At 35.3% G+C, this 21,961-nt stretch overlaps 1 protein-coding gene across 1 annotated transcript in view; it reads right to left on the reverse strand.

Moving 5' to 3' along the window:
- Positions 1–21,961, reverse strand: part of LOC149803047 (serine/threonine-protein kinase SMG1-like) — a 257,744-nt gene that overhangs the window by 37,799 nt on the left and 197,984 nt on the right. The window contains exons 54-58 of the mRNA XM_089952603.1: positions 17,838–17,931; positions 9,779–9,877; positions 7,064–7,182; positions 6,730–6,804; positions 966–1,151 (exon numbers count right to left, since the gene is read on the reverse strand). Coding sequence (XP_089808729.1) covers positions 966–1,151; positions 6,730–6,804; positions 7,064–7,182; positions 9,779–9,877; positions 17,838–17,931 — 573 coding nt within the window. The remainder of the gene's footprint in view (positions 1–965; positions 1,152–6,729; positions 6,805–7,063; positions 7,183–9,778; positions 9,878–17,837; positions 17,932–21,961) is intronic.

The following is a 21,961-nucleotide window of genomic DNA, read 5'->3' on the forward strand; positions in this document are numbered from 1 at the left end:
CATGGCATGAGGAAGCAATAAACAAATTCATGTACCAAAAGGATGGATTGTATGCGTGCAGGAGAAGGGTTGGATTGATGAGATGATGATGCACTGGATTACAAAGTTTTATCTCAAGTACAAAGTTTAATATTTTTTTTATTTTAAATTTTAAGTTTGAGTGCATCTTCTGATATGTAATTATCAAATGATTTAAAAGGTGTCCCACAACCTACAACTCGAAAAAAACAAGAACATACAGTGCACATAAAATTACTTTCAAAATTAATTTATTGTGTACCAATATATATGGTAAATGTAAGAACCTACTTGTGTTGGCGTGCTGTAACACACCAAATCCACAACAATTCTTCACACTTTGAGAGTTATAAGTGCTTAGCATCTAAGTACCATTTCCTGCTACAATTTCTGCATATTAAAAAATGTCAACTTGAAACCTGAAGCTTAAAAATAATCAAATAATTTACAAGAAATGTTTTCATGGAGACATGTGCCCCAACATAGCGCCTGAAAACTGAACTACACTTATTGGTCAGATGGACAATGGTAACATTATGTGCCTCTACTACATTTGTGATTGGAATATAGTATTGATCAGCTGACACCAAGGGAGTATGGCCTAGTGATTGGAACTGGGCTTTGCATCAGAAGGTTGTGGGTTCAAGTCCTGCCCTGGCAAATATTACTATAATCTGGATCTTAAAAAATTCACTTAAAGCCTCAATTGTTTCAGTCAACCCTGTTGTAAATAGGTACTAGCATCAGCTGGGGTGATTACTCTGTAATAGACTGGCATCTCACTCAGAAGGGAGTTACATGTACAGATAGTTTACAATAGGAGAACAATAATATAATCTGCCTTTGTAAACCACCAGAAGACTCATGAAAGTTAAATCTTTATAACTTCAACCAAAACAAAACATAAATGACAAATCTGCCTCACAGAAACCAGAAAACTGCATTACCACCATGCCCATGATGGCATTCCTGTGCTGCATTTCAAGCTGTGTCAACATGGTATCTAGAGGGATCCCAACATCAGCCAGGATGGTTTCAAGCTGAGTCAGCGCTGCACAAACACTCACATCCTGACTCTGTATCGCCTTCAGAGCCTCAGGTAGGATTATGGTACGGTAGTTTATGTTTAGCTCCTACATGAAAAAGAACCCTTCTTATATAACATCACAAAAATATAAAAATTTGACTTAATAATTTTTAAATGATCTCTTTACAGTTTGCATAGTTCTCCTTTTCCTAAGAATCATGCTCAATTTCCAGATGATCTCCCACTGTACAATTCTTTTAACATAATTTTTCATTTTTGGAGGTTTTCCAACTCAAAAGACCATTCTCTGCTGCATAAAATTGACTAGATATTAGAATATATGAAAAATACTGTAAATCATATGGAAATTTCAAGTAATAGTTTATTTTTTGTAAGACTTTGTATTCTGTCAGTCTTTTCCACGTGAATGATTTTTAATAGCAATGAAAGTGACTTGAAGATATAAAGGTTTTAAACCGATGAGATTGACAAGTTTCTTATCAGTAAAAATGCAATTACTGCTAAAAAATACTGTAAAATCTGGATCTGGATACAAAGTTCATATGTCTATGTTTCACATTAAGTGAACATTGTGTGCACTTGATTTTTATATGGGCTCAAAAAAAGATTTTCAACATATATTTTGCTTTACAGTTGCTATCCCTGGTCCATACCTAACTGAATATTGAAATCTGGCTGAAAAGTATTAAATACATCTGATAATTTGGAAAACAGTGTGATGAGTCTATCACTCTTATTACAAACCAATTTTGTCTAGTAAAAAAATGTTTCTTCGTTAATACTTACCTAATCATAATACCTCAGGAGAACTACTACTACCTTGCAAATCCAGCCCTCCCAGATAACACTTTTTAGCTTAAAAAAAGCTAAAAGTTATCTACCCATCTAGTTGGCAGTCAGTTAAGTGATCTCCCCTTTGCATTGGGATCAGCAACAAATCCCATGAATATCTCTGTTATTACTGGAACAAAAGACATGCTCTCTATATGGATGTAACCAGTAAGGCTGGGAGGGTGTAATGTATTATGAGTGGGTAAGTACTATCAAATCATTTTTTACTAAACCAAAATTGGTTTCTTTTTTAAATATTTCACCCAATCATAATAGCTTAGAAGAATAGGTCAGAAATGGAGGGAGATATATCAGTTTATACTAAGGAAGCCATCTCCAGTCCCCTAAGTGTGTGAGACTGATTCTAGAAAACCCAACTGGAAAAGATTCCATCTGCTGGAGAGCAGATTCCAATAGGGAAATTTTTTCCCTCCTGCAAATCCAGTCATGAAGACACATTTTTGAAGCTGTCAAATGACCTTGAAAGGTCACCTGTTGTGCCACAACTATAGGTCCCACCAGATTGAGTCCTATGGGATTAAAGCTCTCATAGAAAAAGCTGGAGAATGTGGATTTCGATCTCCATCCCACAGATGGTTCGGACATGAGTCATTACTCTGTTTATCACATGAGTGAAGACTCAGAGATTGATGTCGAGTCCAAACAGAAGCACTCTGAATTGGCATATGATGTCGTCAGTGAATCGCATAACTTCCTGGAAGCCATGTGAGTAGGGACAAGAAAATATGTATTTTTTGAGTCCAAACTGAGTGTAAAGTTTCAGTCTTGGACAGCAATCAAAATGCAGTGTGGTGTTTCCATTGTGAACCAATTAGTGCATATGAACTAATTGAGGGTATTTAGGTTGATGACAGGGTGCAGAGTACTATTTGCAATGGGACAAAAAAAATGGTCTTGAATAAAAACCTGAGGAGTTTATATTTTGAATGGGGGCTCCGAGTGGCAGAGTGGTCTAAAGCACTCTCCGTTACGGATAACTCCCATTCTGTAAATAGTTACATATGCATTAAAGTTTTAAAAAAATCAGCATTTTTTCCTGTAAGTCAGTATTTTTGTCATAAGTAGCCAGTATTTCTGTATTGAAGGTTGGCAGCTGTGTTTTCAGCACATCTCAGTCCAGAGTCCCATCAGCTACAAATGTCCCAACAGACCCATTCAAAGTCACCACCTTGCAGCAAGAAATAATTGACCTTTGCCAAAAAATAAATGTTGTTGTTGTTGTTGTTTGTTGTTGTTGTTGTAGGGTTTTAATGCCATTTTTCAGCACACAATAGGCTATACATGGCGGCCAGTATTAATGGTGGAGGAAGAACCCAGGAAATCCCAAGAAAGAACCACCAACCCTCGAGAAGCTACTGGCAAGCTTTCTCACATACCCACATTGGCCGAATCCGAGACTCAAACCCACACAGAGAAGAGATGGCAGTGATCTGTAACAGAGAGCGCTTTAGACCACTTGGCCACTCCGGGCCCCCCATGCTCAGGTGCGAAATCACATTACACAATATGCAAAATGTAAAGTTTTTCCTTTTTCTAGATGGTTTCACAAATCTAAATAGGACAGCACAATTGTCCTTCCAGTTGCATTTTCTTTTCTTTGCTGGAGAAAATTCTGACTCTTCTGCATTCTTTTTTGACATATTTAGAAGTTGAATATTACGAAGATGAGATACAGTGATAGAGGCAACTATTTGCGCAATCCAGTATGGCAGTTAAAGACAAGCAAGGTAGCCTCAATTTCAAATGAACCAATCATATTTTAGAACTCTATTCCTAAATACATGTGATACATTTCTATCAGAATGGAACCAAATGCCCGTTCTAAACAGAAAATTTCAAAGAAATTTTTAATTAAATTGTTTATTAAAAAAAACAGATTTTTAGCAAGAAAAACATACACCCGTATTCAGGTCCAAACTACAGGACGAATATGGGAAAAACCAGCATGCTTGGTAGCTATGTGAAAGTGATTCAAGTCCCTTGGAAACCATTTGTTGAATCCACTGATCATCACGGCATCTTGTCCTATTTGGCAGCAAAAAACTCGAGCCTTCCTCCTGCCAGGACCTACGGTAAGGACAGAGTGAAGTATTTTAATTAGAAATGGGGGCTGTCATGTGAAGAAACACTTTTGTTTGCAAGAACTGTGGTTTTTGATGGGTGTAACTCTGGTAGGACTGCTTCTCAAGAGGTTTGTGTCGTAGGCGAGTCCCTGCCTTTTGATGATTTCTGTGAATGTCCCTGCACCGATGGTTGTGCGGGAGGGAGACTGGTCTCCTTGCTGGCTTGTTTTTGGGCATTATCAATCTAACTGTTAAAAAGAAGATTAGAAGATAAATGTTGTGATCATTGTTGGCCATATTGTGATCTTTAATGAAGGTGAAGGTAGAGAACACTACATTTCATTCTGCTATAAATTTGAGGCTGCTGTTATGGCACTGGCTAGGGTGTTGAGCAGCTCTGTTGAATACTCTGGCCATTCTGGAGACTGACTCCCATGCATGTCCTGTGGAATGCAGAGAGAGAGAAGATAAGCTGTATTCCAACTGTTCGAACAGTGCCATGGACACTAAGTCCAACACACAGCCCAAGGATATGATATTGCATACAAACTGCTGTGTCATTAAAAGACATCTGATCCATATGTAGGGAGTATAGCTTTGTCATACCATGGCTGCAATATCACAGTCAAATGATGGGAAGTCCATTTGAAATAATGAGGAATGGCATTTGTAAAATGCTGGAAGTTCAATGACAGGTGCTTTTATGAGAAAAATAATTGATGCTTGGATCCTATAATTGATGATGTAGACAGTCCAGAATGCCTGAAACTCTGCCAAACTGCGAAAGTAATTTAAAGTTGGATTCTTCCTTATAGTCATAATACCAACTGCTACTGGAGCTCCGATCCAGGTGGATGATGAAGTGGGAGGCAGAGGGCAGAACAATGATGCTAAAGGCTGGGAACTTCTTTGAAGATCGGAAGACTGAGTCTAGTAAAAATAAAGTAAGTAAAGACAAAGCATTGTCATCTGTGATTGTAGGTGGTGAGCCAAAAATCACTTGTGTTACATGAGAATCAGCTGGTGAAGAGTGCCAAGGTTGGCCGCTCACTAAACTCATAGAGTGCCCTGAATTTGATACTGTGACTTCCAAGTGGTCACTGATTCAAAGAACATGTTAGAGTTTGAGGCACTAAGCTTGGCATTGTATGTACTGAGTGTCTTGAGGCACTATGTGGGTTAGGCTGGTCCCTGTAATTGCCTGCAAGGTCTGGGTTAGACATCATGCTGGATGACAGGTGGTCTTCTGGTGGCTTATAATGTACTTTTTTGCAGTCATGGCCCATTATGATCCCTTGTATATGGCCCAGTCCGGTCATAATGGAAGTCAGCCTTTTTTGTGGGGAGGACATTGTCCAGTTCATGATGTTGGGCAGGGTACAGGATGTATGATTCATGTATCAGGTCACTGTATCTGATGTGCAAGATCATAATTTTTGCTGCTTGCTTTGCTCTTTCTCTCACTATTCTGCAATAAATATAGAGCTGAACCCTGAAGTGACAAGGCCTATAGGTACTGCCATTAAGGATGAGTCCTGTGGTGGTGAATGGGGCGCTGGAACTGTCTCTGAATGTGTATAGTTTTGACTTTTTGTTGCTGATGCACCATTTTTTTATTTATATCACTTATCCATAAAAAAATCCTGCACTAAGAATGCGTTTGCATGTACACTTATGACTTTGTCCTTAGCTGTGTGTTTTTGCACTTTCTCCTTTGATATTCAGTCCATGCTGAACAAAATTCATATCTTCACAACCAGAAAACACTGCAAGAGGCGAGTGATTGTTGGCAGCATTCTTCCAGCATTTGCAATGTTTGCATCTAGCGTTGCCCAGGGCCTAATCTGTAAGATAAAAAGAGCTGAACGAATAAACATGGGTAGCCGTGCACATGTCTTGGAACACAATGTAGGTGCAGAATTATACCATATAAGGCTTTATCTGGAAATTACTGTTAGCAGACAGGCTAATGAATGCAATGTAGTGTCTATATAAAATGTCAATATACAGTACTACCTGTAGGAACACTCAATGACAGCCTGTACAAGAAAATTCAGTGAAGCCTAAAGCATGGACACTAAGATGACAATGGTAATGACAATTTACCTGTATGTACCCAGTCATAGTGGAATTATACATATGGTAAGAGTTTTCTATAGCCACAAGACAAGCACACACATACAAACTGTAACTTTAGCCATAACTATTGTGAAGTCACATAGGCTACCCTTGCAAGTACGTAAATAATGTCAAGTGCGTGATGATGGCAAAGTGTTATAAAAATGTAAAGGCAGACCTCTGTTGTCATAGGAAGAAAGAAATTTTAGAAATATAGATGGAGTATACTTTCCTTTTGAAGTGAAGACTCCTCCAACTTGTAACTGAAGAATTTTCAAAAACTTTAGGATTTTGTGAGGTCTCTCTTGACGAAAGCATGCTCTTGGTATAAGCAGAATTAGTAAATGAGATATTCATGGGATTTGTAATTAATCCCCATGCCAAAGGAAGATCATCACTCTGACCACCATCTAGGTTGGCAAGCAACTTTAAGCTTCTTTTCAGCTAAAAGTGTTATCTGGGAGGGCTGGATTTGCAAGCTAGTAGTAATTCTCCTGAGGTATTATTACTGGGGAATGTATTTAAAGGATATGCAAAATCTTAATTGACCATCACAAACAAAATATGAAAATGCAATAATTAAATTTGCATTGATCAAACTGTTACTGCAACTACCTATTAAAATCTTACCTGTAATGCAATATACACATGATGTGTTGCAAATATTGCATTGTGAAGATTCTGAAAGGTTTCATCTTGCCAAATCTGTAAAGATGCAAAACGAGAGTATTAAATATGTAGTAACATTGAAACAATAGTTTTAATGAATAATTTTCAAATTCAAAACAAATTACCCAAAAACTAACTCAAGTATGCTGTATTTTACCTGAGAAACTGCATGATTTGACTTGAGCAATGGTAAAATATTGTCAGTTTAAATGAGGTTTTTAATTAATGCTAAAAGAATGTGTATGTCTTGGCACATCCAAGGATACAAATGAATAGCATGCAAACTCTTATTCACCCGTGTGGCTGTTTTCAACATGTCTAGGAACTGCATCACATTTCCACTCATACTGCAGAGCTCATCCAGAAACCAGTCTCCATCCCGAGATGTCAAATCCATCAACCTGTCTCCTGCACCTGGGAAAGATGACAGACATTTATTTTTAACAAGTTTAAAATTAAAACATTTTCTACTGCTGCTACAATAAATATTTAAAACTGATGCTATCAATGTTTTTGAGTAAGTGTGGTATGGAACAGGGACAATACAACAAATTACAAGGAAAATGCCAAACCTCTACCCTAGCTTATATCACAGCTATATTTGCCCAATTTAAACAACAAAAAAAAGCTTCCTGCAAAACACCATATCTCACTTGAAAACTGTTATATGATGTTATGTATATGATTTTCAAAACCATGAACATTAAAACTCGTCTCTGATGACAATGATTAAATCTAGATAGGCTCCACACCCGCTGACCTCCCTCACCAAAATGTTGACCCAAGGGTTATAATCCCCCCTCTTTGTAATCGGAATGTTGACCCAGCCCACCTTTCCAGGACAGAGACCCTAAAAAAGTCATCTCTTACAGGTAGTCTCTACATGGTCAACTGATGTACAAATTTGGTGAATTTTAACTAGCACTTTTGGAAATGTGGTTAAAGGCACACAGACTGATATAGGGACTCACATTATCATATTACTGCTGCCATTGGAGAGTGATACTAATGTCTCCTGATACTGGGGAGACAAAAATTGTGTCTCATATGAAACAATGCTGGATAACATGAACAGCACTGTAAGATTTTACACAAGTCTTTTAAAAACATTTTGTGTATGTACTATGAATTCATTTTTTCTTTCAATTTTCATTGTTATGCATAAAATCACACTTTTATTATTTGTTAATAAGGCCCTTTTGTCGTCATGGAAGGAGCATCATTTCTTGTGTCTTTCAAGGACAAAGTAGGATAGGATTTTAGCCCTAACTCAGATCTAGATGAAACTCATACAGATACAAGAGGCCCCTCTCTTCCTTAAACGTGTGTTTTAATTTTATAATGGACTGCTTTTAATAAAGGCAAGCAACCATTTAAATGTCACTGTTTTCTCCTCCATTGTTGCACCTTTTTATTTCATGGATTATATATATGCTTGCAAACACTCCCCCATCGAGCTTATTGTAGAAAAAATATGCATCAAATTATACATCTGCATACAATATGTATAACAGTCAATGATATTACCTATAAAAAAAAACATCCTTACTGGTTTTCCACATGGATTTATGCATGCCTGGGATATCCAGAAATATTTGATACAAAATGAAATATAGTCAATGTAGAGACATGTAATGTATCAGTAGGGTTGCATATTGCCAGAAATTTCATACTGCAATATACTGTGGTAGTGGACAATGTCATGTGATGCGCAATGAAAGATATTGGAAAATTGGAAGAAAATGTGTTTTTAAGAAGTGAACAAGATTAGTTTAAGTTTCATCTAACTTTAACTTCCTTTTAAGTCTCTTCAAGTGTACAATGACTGGGAAACATCCTTGTATGTGGGGAAACTCCTTGCTACATGAAACCCATAAAATTTGCACCTCATCAAATGTCACATTGGTAGTAATGATGGGCTGATGCTGGCAATGAACAAAGCAGTCAAGATTGTCATCCCACCTGTGAACTTTGTGTTCATGTTACATTCCCAACAAATGGCAAGGTTTTCTATTATTTTTTTCAGAGAAGTCACTGAGCCATTTTATTTGGACCATCTCATACAAGACTTTAGGTTTCATTTCTATGTAACAGACAGTATATAATACACAGTTAAACCACTTTCAGTCTTTCAGAAGTCTAGTTTTTGAATAACTGATTGAAAGTGAAAGAAAAAATTCATAAAAAACAAAATTAACAATGGCTAAGTAAAACATTTTATTTGTACACTACTGTAAAAGTGGTTAATTGGCAATGTACCATGAGACATGTATTGCTGGGACCAAATCACAGTGCCTATACCATGCTTGTAAACTATAATAAACTTTTCATTGAAGAATTAATGAGAAACTGTTTTTACTATGATGACAATAATATCTAATAGAAAGAATTTTATCTTGAAATCGCAGTGAAACTATGTTTGTTTTAATTCTCAGATTATAGACAGATGTGACAAATTACTCTTTAAGTATCTTGTATAATTTTGTGTGTGTGTGTGTTATTTGTATTTTTAACAGCTTTAACAATTTTTCAGTCATATCGCTACGATGTTTGCACTGTGACAGTTTATAGTGATGTCTAGCACTGGGGCATCATGCTGCAGATATGTAGCATGATGTCCCACCCAGTAACATTATCCTGACACCAGGCTGATCAGTCCTAACACTAACTTCTTAATGCTGAGCGCCAAGCGAGGTAGCTGTTGGTACCATTTTTGTAAGTCTTTGATATGACTCAGCCAGGGATCGAACCCACGACCTAGGCCACCGGAGTGGTGCATAATTTTGTTGTTAAAAAACAACAGACACATTCTGAAGTTGTATACATGTTTGTATATTTGTACATAAGACATCTTTAGTATTTTATGTTTACATTTATATTTTACATGTATTTACCATGCAGGCTGAAATAAATATTTCTTATCTTATTTTATTCCAATATGATGGTAAAACTGCATATCCCTAGGTTTTAGCATAAACAAAACATACTCGGACCAAATCTTACTACCCACCTGCTGCAGCACCCTCCATCTGTAAATAGCGCTTGTTCAGTGCACATAAGGCAGTGGAAATCACTCCAACCAGACTGTTCACTCCATAGTCACCATTGTCTGTAATATGAGCAAACAAAGAATACAAGAAACTGCAGCTTGCATGTGTCTTCTATGACTTTTTTTTAGTAATATGTCAACTATGAGATAAAAAGAACCATGACTACAAATGGATTTATGTTCAGTAGTGAATGCTTTGAAAATTGGAATGGGTGAACAGAAAAAGTGGCTCACAGTAACATAATTACACAAGGCCTGGGCCTGCATGTTGATCCAATATCAATGCGAAAGACAGGACACCAAGCTAAATAGTACAAGTTATCAGTCTCAGAATGAATTGTCTTCATTTTATAAAGATTCATCCCATGCCTGAACAAAATCCAGTAAGGGTTTTGGAAATATAAGGAAATGAAAAACCTTAATTAAAACACAAATTTTCCATGATTGTTAGCTTGACCCCAAGGTAAAAAGAGGTAAACATTCATGTCACTGAATAAATCGCCTTACCTTTTAACTCCATCAAAGGGTTTAGGAAATACTGTATATGCAAATGAAAAACTTTAACCACAACCTCAATGCATTTTTTCACTTTGTGTCCTTGACATCAAGGTCAAAGGGCAAGGGAGCATGTAGTAGAATACAATGTTTTAGCTTCAAAATGATTCATGCCATGTAAGATGAGACTAATGAAATGGTTTAGGAAATATATGGAAATGAAAGCTATTAACCAAAACCTCAAAAAACTGTCGATGGTGTCTGAAAAATTACAGCTACATCTCACTTCCCAGTACAAATCACCCCCTTTGTAAGGCTGCAAAAAGCTAATTTCTCTTTGACCATCCTATAAACTGAGGTGTAATTTGTAGATCAAATCTATCCATTACAGATGTCTTGTCATCAGTGAGTTAAAATTGCACTTTATAACTTGCATATTATGTGGATACCAAAGTTGAGCTCACTTTGATCATACAGTCTGTGAAGTCTCATTATAGGATTGTCACAACTGAGCAGGTGTCATTTGTGTGGCATGATCAAAAGAAGTTACAATTTGCTCCCAATGTCAAGAGAATAGACTCTACATGGTATCAAATTTGTTGTATGATCAAAGGATTGTAGGGATAATTCTGGCAGAACTGCCTTTAAAATCCAAGGAATTGAGGTCAGAAGTACAAAATTCATGTATCGCACAAAAGATTGTATAACTGGGAAAACAAAGCAAGTGCTGCTTTTACCAGCTAAGCAGTTAAAGTCAAATTTATAAAATCTTTAGTTGCATCTATAAGAATACCCATACTCCACAGGATTCAAATTTGTATTAATAAAAAAAATGATCTATAAGTGAGTATATATGGTATATTTGCTTCACAACTCTGCTATCCAAGGTCTGATCTCTGATTCTGTACATGCATGGATATATGGTTGTGCACCCTAGGTCAGAAGTTCCCTTAAAGTTCTTTTGTTTCTTCTACCTGAAAGACCACCTCATGCAAAACTAGAGCATAATCAACAAAGAAGCTTTCAGCTGGCTCCAGTGGCCACTGAAAACATTCATAATCATGTAGAAAATAAATAGCTTTAGCTAAGTAGGGGCAGTAAGGTACAAAATAGCATAAAGAAGGGCTGAAATATCTCTCACATATTGTGGCATATTTTATGTTGATCACAAGGTGCAAGAAGACAAACCTGATGGAATACATGTCTCCCTCTCTCTCTCTTCCAAAATGAAAAAATAAACCTGTGGAAAATGCATTTTAGCATCAGTGATGCAATTTTCCCTACTGCTGATAATATGAACTAGGATACAGTGATACCATTAATATTCAGGAAACAATAAGTTACTATAGCTTCATTTCACACAGAAATGCAAATTTTATCTGAACTGTAACTTGGCAAATTTTCAGGTCAGTATCATTAAAATGAAGCAAAAGTATATAATTCATTTAAAATACTTTGTGTGAAACAAAAGAGGTACTTTGTGTGAAGCAAATTAGGAACTTTGTGTGAAACAAATTAGGTACTTTTAGTTACATTTAATGATGCTGACCTGAAAATTTACTGAGTTGCAGTAAGGATAAAATTTTTTGTTGTTGTTATAGAGTTTAACACCATTTTTCAACACAAGATAGGCTATACATGGCAGCCAGTATACATGGAGGATTTTTGTTGTTGTTGTAGGGTTTAACGCCATTTTTTCAGCACACGATAGGCTATACATAGCGGCCAGTATTAATGGTGGAGGAAGAAACCGGAAAACCTCGGAAAGAACCACCGACCCACAAGAAGCTACTGGCAAGCTTTCTCACATACCCACATTGATTAAGCCTGAGACTTGAACCCACACAGACAGAAGTGAGATGGCAGTGATCCATAATGGTGAGAACTTTGGACCACTCAGCCACTTGGGGACCCTAGGATAAAATTTTTGATGCTGTGGAACAATTTATGGTAAAAAAAGATGTAACTGACCTGGCCTTGTCTTACACTCAGGATCAAACTGTATATGGATTTAGGACAGAAAATTTAAAAAAATCTGCAAATTTGAGTTGTACTCATCGACTTATAGGCTGGCAAATATGGTACATACTGTGACATGGCATAAAAGACAAAAAAAAATGTAAAAGCCATGACATATTTTCTATGATATCAAAGCAGAAATACTATACAAAGTTAGTAACAGGTCCTGATTTTGTGTGATTTGGATTTTAAAATTGGTTTAAAAAATTATTTCCAGTCATATCACTATGATGTCTGTAGTGTGGCAGTTTGTAGTGATGTCTAGTACTGGGACATTATGTTGCAGACATTTATCATCATGTCCAACCCAGACACATTATTCTGCCACCAGGCTGACAAGCATTAACACAAAATACTGAGTGCCTAATGAGAAATCTGCTAAGAGCATTTTTATAAGTCTCTGGTATGATGGTATGACTCAGCTGGGATTCAAACTCATGACCTCCTGCATCCAAGGTGGATACTCTAGCCACTTTGGCCACTGGAGCGTTTGGTCCTGATATTATTTATCTGCTTATTTAACTTACCAGTTCACCATTTCATTAAGCAGACTTATATTATTATGTATCATACATGTGATTTTACCAGTGGTATGATAAAAATAAATTTTTAAGGTCCATCTACTGCAATGTTTTTTTGTTGAAATGTACCGCTTTTGAAAACTGAAAGATTAACTTGGGGGGAGGGGGAGGACAACAAAACAAAATGGTAATTTTATGTGTTATATCCACAAATTAAATGAAAATGAAAACAAATCTACTGGCGACTGGAAAAGTTCCAAAAGTTTAATGACTGGATTGCAATGACATGTGCCAAGAGATCTAATTAAGAACTGATAAACAATGCCTGATCTGTATTCAACAAGTTGTAAATTGATCACCTTATTGTTGTAATTTGGAGAGTTTACAGCCAAAGGTAGAACATTTTTGAGCTGTTATAAGTAAAAAGGAGGATCAAAAGTGGTCCATGATGCCTTGCAAGTGTCTGAATAAAAATTACTGGACCTTTGGAGAAGATAACATAAAAAGGGGAGAAGGACCACACAAAAAATTCTTCAGAAATACATACACAAGTATTTTGATTTTTTTGTCTTTCTTGTTACTGTCTTTTTCAAGAGGCTTTAAGAGAAATATTTTAGGGTTGCTCTTAACATGTTTTTGTCAAAATCATATAAAAATCCAAAATGTATGCTTTCTTCCAATGCTAAAAAACTACCAGCTAAGACAGAGGTGGGCAAACTTTCCTGTGCAACATACATAAATGTACACCTTGTCGCGGGCCACACAGTTCATTAAGCAAAATAATTAATATTTGAAATAGCAAAAACAAAAGGTTCTAAATAACATCTAATTAATCTTCAGTTGTTAATATGTTGTTAATATTTGAAAACTTAAACTTCAAAAGAAGCACATTTATTTGATAAACAAAATAACATAAACAGAGTCAGTGCGAATGATGACTTGTTCCTAGGCCGCATGAAACCCTTGGCGGGCCGCATGAGGCCTGTGGGCCGTAGTTTGCCCACCCCTGAGCTAAGATATATTGCAAGAAGTTTGACAATGCTTGGAAATCACAGTTTAAGAGAGTGCACGTGAGTAACAATGGTCTTTGCATTTGCATTTTGTTTTATGCAAAGTGAATTTTAATACTTATGTGAAAGAAATGATATCACCAGGCATATGCAGATACCGTCAAAGTGGAGCAATAATTCTTTTGTAACACAACCATTCTAAAGGCCTTATTGGAGGTTGGATAAAAAGTGGACAAGGTGGCATTCTTTGCAAATTTCTGGCATTGCAGATAATTTTACTAAACTGGTTAGTCTTTGTGTCCTGACTGAGATTGCACAATATTTCTGGCACTTAGACGTGGCAATACTAACAACAGTCAAACTGTATTTCACCATACATACCAAACTCCAAATGGTTATGAAGTTCAAATGTAGCAAACAAATTTTTAAATATTATCTCAGAATAAATACACAAACAAAATATTATTTTTTTTACAAGAGATATATTCTTATTTGAGCAAAATCAATATCAGAAAAAGAACAATTAGTTGCAAACAAATATATATATATATATATATATATATATATATATATATATATATATATATATATATATATATATATATATATATATATAAAATGGTGTAAAGAAATTCTGATCCTTAATTACAACATTGCACATTTTTTCTAAGACTATTTCTATTTTATACCTTTAATTATTTATAATTTTTTCTATTTTAATTCCTAAGGCTATCATTATATTAATTTTGTTAAGTTGGTCCACTAACATTTATTAAAGCAGCCTGCATTCTAGAATCTATTATTTTAAAATCTGGTTCGCTAATTGTGCAAGAAGAAAGATCCAAAACTATAATTTTCAACATGGGTTACTTTTTCTGCTTAGCTTCAGCATGTTAAGATATGTATTTTAAAACAAAAATTTGTTTATATAGATTTTTCAGACTGTGCAATCATTAATATGCACACATCTTTCTCATAAAAAATATCTGAGTATGCTGATGATATAATAATAAGCCTATGGATGTTGTTTGATATATAAAAATCTGATCTGAAATAGTCCCTAAAGCGATGACAAACTCAGCCAATCTCATCAATATGCATTGATCTTAGTCATAATTGTATCCATTTAAGATCTTAATGATTTTAAGACTGCTTCCCAAGTTTACTCAAAAATTCATCAGAAGTACAGAATGGTAGCAATTTCTGCAAATCAGATGTAAGATCACCTTATAATGTATTGATCTCACTCATCAAAACTGTGTTAGACCTTGATCATATAAGCATTTTTTTCAAGTTTGATCCAAATCTGATAAGAATATTGCTTCCAAGATATTAACAAATTCAGCAAAATGAGAGATGCAAGATGGCCTCAGCAATATGTGTGGATCTCAATCTTTACTAAACTCATCCAAGACCTTGATGACATCACCCTTATCTCAGGTTTGATCAAAATAATGACTTACAAAATGGTAACAAAATCAGATACAAATCATCTCAATAATATGCATTTATCTCACTGATGATCTTGTTATCTTGATTTGTATTTCAAATTGGTTTAAACTCACATCAAAAATATGGGCACCACAGTGTTCACAAGCTCAGCTAATCAGCCTCATTTGTGTTTGAATTCAGAGATACTGATGATATAAACTTAAATACCAAAAAAAAAGGATCAAAACATGGTCTCCAGAGTGGTAACAAGCAAATGTTATTTGACAGATGACAGGCAATGTACACATGCTCATCATATAAGCTCATATGGTCATATGGCCAGGTGAGAAACCAGATTTTATTCGTTGAAAGTAACTGACTTTGATTAACTTTGGAGTGACACCCAGTATTAGAAGCACAAGTTTCATGCATCAGGGATTACCGTGATTAGCCATTACAACTGAGACTTTACATGAAAAGCACCTAATTCTTATACTCATTCACATATACATTCCACAGTTAACCTGCTCTGGGTAACCTATCACATTATACAATGTATAATCATTATTATGTCCAGCTGACCACTGAACAAATATTTATATATAATGTAAAAATCTATGTGGTCATGTGCTAAACATAAATACTGAACCTAAACTAGTAAGCATAAAATGTAGTTCAGTGACCTTGTTTGGTAACAGAGGCGTAGTACTAACAGTGACAAATCCAATTATCAAGTTTCAAGATTCAAGCAAAGACAGAACCCAATAAATGAACTTTAACATATTTGCCCCTGGCAATGAGTTTACATTGCAGGAGGTAGCAGCCTACTGCCGAGCTCTGTAGCATCAAGGTCATGTATGATACACTAAAGTGGGTGGTATTATAGAAAGGTAGACAGATGTAACTCTACAATGATACCAAATAATCTGGAAGTTCTAGTTGCACTACAAAATACAGAGGGAAAAACCTCCTTTTTTTAACCCGATTTTCTTTCCACCCAAAATTTGCCTGTGGTTGGAATCCGATTTTGTGTCTGGATTTTAGACTTTTTGGTCTCAGATTTAAGGCAGACCAGTATGAAATGCAAACAGACAGATGAACCTTTGCAAAAAGTGCACAAAAAAAAAAAAAAAAAATTACCTATCTGATTCTGCGCGAGCCAAATAGCGAATGAAAAACGATGTTTCTAGCACAACTAGGCATTAGGTTATTGGAAAATCACATGGAAGTTGATGCATTAGGATGTATTCAGATATAGCTTATAAAATGTGTTTCCTACTCGAATTTCAGGCAAAAACGACAAAAACCTCCAGGGGTTAATGTGTTAATGGGTGCATTTTGATGATGTCACCAAATCTGAATATTCCTTGCGTATTTAATCACTTCTGCATCGACACTGCACATAAATTACAAATTTAGCCATTCCTTGACGATTTGTAAAAAAATTCAAAAATCCTTGTAAAGCATACCATTTCAATAGTCACTGAAACTTGAAATATAGGTCACACAGACCTCTTTTGCAAAAATCATGTAGTGCATATCAAGATGCATCCCTCTGCCAAGTTTCATGATTCTACTTCGTTCCAAAAATGTATGTTACAATGAGCTAAATGCAAAAGCTTAACCAAAGTTAGTAAAGATGAAATACAGCACTTGATGAGCTCTTTATAAGAGTGTGCTACTAACAGAACTACAAATCATCATCATCAATTTCTTGTTTCAGTGTCTGAGAATTCAGCATCAACTATACAATTTTAACCCAAGCAAGTGAAGCATAAAATATGGGTCACAATAACCTACTTCTGGGAAGGAGGGGATGGATAGGTCCTTTGTGATCTAGATACTTTACAATGTCTACTAATTGTGCATTCCATCACCAAGTTTCATGACTCAAGCTAGGATAGTATGTATATGATACATGCAAAAACAATATGTGGTCATAAGCTAATGCAAAAACCTAACCTAGTCAACTGAAATGGAAGTCACAGTAACATTTTTTGTACGGGTGTCATAGTAACAGAGATGTATAAGTACCTAATTCAATTATTTCAACATGAAGTTACAACACACAATTCAACCAAAAACAGTGAAACATGAAATATGGGTCACAGTAACCTACTTTTGTGATGAGGGTGTAGTACTCATCAAGATGAATCCTCACAATAAGGTTCGTGATTCAAGTGATAACTGTATGTACGCAGGGTGCAAAAAACCTGAGCAAAACTCAAAACTTCATTATGAATGAACACAAAATATACATGAACAATTTCCCCCTTAGCTCCCTCCCCAAGCAATTGGAGTTCTGAAACCCACTCCAAACTTGCCTAGAATGTAGGAAGACTAGTTGAGATGCAGTGAGGCTGTACATATGTAAATGTATATGCTTTCATACGTTTGGATGCCAATGCCTGGAGTAGTTAGATAGCTATGTGGTGGCAAGCTGTAACTCATATATTGATAATACCTAATACGCTGACAGCTCTTGTTGTACAATAAACCACAACAGCTATAAAAAAATATAAAAATAAAATAAATAATGTTCACCTTGAACAAAGATGTCAATGGCTCCTTTTCCCTCTCTAACCTGAAGTTCCAACAAAGAAGCTTCTGCTGCCTCTTGACTTCGTCGCTCCAAGAGCTGGAAGAAAATATCATCACTTATGTAAAATTATCCAATTAACATAAATTTTACAGCAAGTTTAAAAAAGTGAAGTCCTCAGCTGAACCACATTTTCATGGTGCAACCTAATTATGTACATTACTATCTCATAAATGAGATACAAGTCCATTGGAGTTTAACTCCTCTCCCACTGCTTACCAACCCCAATGCATCTCCCAGGGATACAGTTACCCACTGATAACTAGGTTGAAAAGAATAACAGTACTGAGATAACTTATGGCTTGGAGGGATGAAATGATACTATTTGACATAATATCAGATGAAAGAACAATGCCAGAGACATACCATATATATATTTGCTAAGAAGCTGAGTCAAATTGCAAACAAAGATCCTGATCTGCAGTAGCATAATGCACCTGCAGATCCAGGTCTATCTTGTTTGCTCAACTAATTACTCCTAACAAACTACACAGACCAATATGTGCCATTTAATTATGCAATGGCAGATATGGGTCTGTACAGTTGACTTGCAAGCATGTACATATGGTTCTATTCATGGTCCCTTTTTAATTTTATAATAATACTGCTCCAAATAATCTTTACAATATTTTCAACTTTTCTTTACTTCACATGAGAGAATCTATATTAATATCTGACCTTAATTGAGAAATTATTATGATGGAATCCTGTTAAATGCAATAACCTCCAAAGTGTCAGGAACATCAGTGGAAGAATATTCAAGACCCATAACTAAATCAGGTATAATCATTTACCAAAATTTCTGTTGATAGGCTTGGCATATGAAATTGATGTGAAAGGCTGTCAAGTTGATACTTTTTGTAAAATAATTTAAGCAGACCATAAAGTATGTCACTGTAATTTGGATTTTTAACATAGCTTTAACTTTTATTAGTAATGCAATGAACTATATGGTAGCACAGTTTCTAGAACATCAAACAAATAATCCAAGGTAGAGGGCCTTGTACTTGTATGGGCCAGCCATTGTTGGCTGCCTCAGTACGTCTTTGGAAAGGCACTTAGTTCCTGCTTCTTCAGCATAAAAAAGCCAAAAAGGTACTAAAATGAAGTTAAAACATATAATTACTTAAAGAGAATGGAAAAGGATGCCTTAATAATAGAGGGAATGAAAACCCTGTAAACCAAAAAGTAAAGTTCAATAGTCCATGCTTGTCATTAATAAGGCCACAAATTTACAAGAAATTCTTGACTTTTATACTGAACTTTAACTAACATGCATCAGTGAAACAGACTGCTATTTCAATTCTCTTTGATTTTTCAACCTCTGTAACAGAATTCAATTTGAACATTTTCCAGACTTGTACTACATTCAAATGCAGATAATCAGCCTTTGTCTCCAGTATTACAGTAAAAATTAGGCTCAAATGCTACGTCTTTCAACCATTCTGTAGGTTTATGTAACCCATTAAGCCTTATCAAGTAAAGTCATTGTTGAATTCTAATTCTGGAGCAAAATCACTTCTCTCACCTGCCAAACACAGTTAAGTATGGAAAAATACATCTCTATCTCATTAAACTATGATCAGCTTTATAAGTTTAATCCGTACACACAAGTCCATTTAATAAAGGTGTGACAGATGTGGCTTTGATGTAAGACACTGGTATTATCTCTTTTAAAATTGGAAACCAAAATCCCCTACTTTACCTCATTAAACAATGCATCAGAGAGTTGGTATGGATGAGCAAATTCAAAGGAATTGCGAAACAAAACAAACCTATTATCCTTGTCTGTGGCATTATGTATCACTAATTTTTAAAAAAAAACTGTTCTACCATCAATTAGCCCCATTGCATTATAAACATCTTTTTTAAAAAAAGTAAGAAAAACCAGTGATGTGATTTACAACTACACGTATTGTATCAGCAACCATGATCTCTTGTTGAAACTCATTCAATAATATGTCCAACAGTGTGTATGGATTAGTACTTTCAAAGGAAACATGCAATAACAAAAATAGTATCCTTGCTAATAGCATCAAATGGGATGGAATGCAATTTTCCTGAAGCTAATCAAACTGAAAACAAAGAGATAAAAAAGAAGAAAAAAATAGAGAATCACAATAAATGGTCACATTTGTTCAAGAATATTAATATATTAATCACAAGGACTCGTATATTGCTACTTGCTTGTGTTGTTTACCATTCCTATGGAGCATATCACTTGTGTGTGTGTGTGTGTGTGTGTATGTGTGATTTGGATTTTTAACTTAGGTTTTTTTAAATATCAGTCATATTGCTATGGACCGCTCCGGTGGCTGGCTTGGTGTCAGGATAATGTGACTGAGTGGGACATCATGCTATATGTCTGCGGCATGATGCCCTAGTGCTAGGCATCACTATAAACTGCCACACTGCAGATATCATAGCGATATGACTGAAAAATTGTTAAAGCTATGTTAAAAATCCAAATCACACACACACATACATTGCTATGATGTCTGCAGTGTGGCAGTTTATAGTGATGTCTACCAATGGGACATCATACTGCAGACATGCAGCATCATGACCCATCCAGTCACATTATTATGACAAATTGCACTCTTTTTGCTTAAATACTAACATGTAATTCAACTCGCAATACCAAAATGCATTCATTTTTCTGTCAAAAACACCTTCAGGATCATGATTCTTAAATCTTTTTATTTAGCTTGTTTTCATTTTCCTACACAGCAATTAACCTTGTGTATAGATGAAAAGTTGCTTATTGTTTTTTACAATCACTGATCAGTTCTCCTGGAAACAAATACAAAATTGTTTCTCTTATATATATATATATATATATATATATATATATATATATATATATATATATATATATATATATATATATGACCATGTTTTCTGGTAGATGGACATATACCAAACAAAAGTTAGCTGTTTTACGTGTTTTACACAGTAGCACATCATGGTAGGAGCTACCAGTAACTTTCTTTGGGGTGGGGTATATTTGTCATCCTCTGTTTATTTTCTGAAACTAAATTAATGAATTTAACGTCTTTTATGACAAAAAATAGTAAATATTTTTCTGCAATCAAAGAATTTGTTGAAAATATGGCAATAAAAAAGTGTATCCTACAAAAATTCTCTATGAAAATAGTTCGCCTACTACTGTCATTTATAGCATAATGAATATCAACTTAAAAGAAAAGAAATGATTAAAACAAATTTATCGTAAGACTTTAAAAGCAAATGGAGACTAGATGTAGCCAATTAATAATTATTTCCCATCAAAACTTCATCCACTGACAGCACTCAAGATTTTCAGTAATGTTGAGAAAAAAACATGGACCTAATAAATAAAGTCATGGATATAATACTAAAACATTTGGTAATAAATGAATGCACTGAATCTCCTTTACAAAATAATTTTTGTAAGGAAGGAGGCTCAGCCTTGGCAGTATCCATGATCATAACTCAACAATTGCTTACTAGGATAAATCAGGGTAGTTTAATTGTTAATTATACAATAATATTTATAAGTGTTCAAGTAGTTAATTGAAATGAGTTGACCTGACACACGACCAAAACTTCCAAGCTATTATTGGGGTAGGATTTGCATGCCTTTTAAAGAATTTTTTATATTCCATACCTTTTATTTGATTTGATAGAAAATATGTAATACAATAAAGGTCTGCTTTTAATTGCGTGTAACAATACAAAAAATAGTCCACAAATAAGTGATCAAAACAGTCAGCTGTTCATTAGGTTCTCACATAAATGCCCGTGGACATAGCTGTGATAGCAGATGGACACTTTTCACATTTGAATACAAGAGGCATATCACACATATGATGATTACACAGAAACTGAATAAGAATACAAGACTAAAACACAAATTTTGCTTCACAAAATTTATTTCATTGCTATTTCATTCATTCATAACTCATTCGGCCCTGATCCCATCTGTACGCGTGATCCGGTTTCTGCATTTGATGGCCGATCCTGCCTGTAGTCGTGGTGTGTTTACTGCATTCAGTGGCTGATCCTGTCTCCAGTCATGGTGAATGTG

Source organism: Sinohyriopsis cumingii, chromosome 3 (genome assembly GCF_028554795.1).
Source record: "Sinohyriopsis cumingii isolate HCF-2022 chromosome 3, ASM2855479v2, whole genome shotgun sequence".
Classification (NCBI taxonomy): Eukaryota; Metazoa; Mollusca; class Bivalvia; order Unionida; family Unionidae; genus Sinohyriopsis; species Sinohyriopsis cumingii.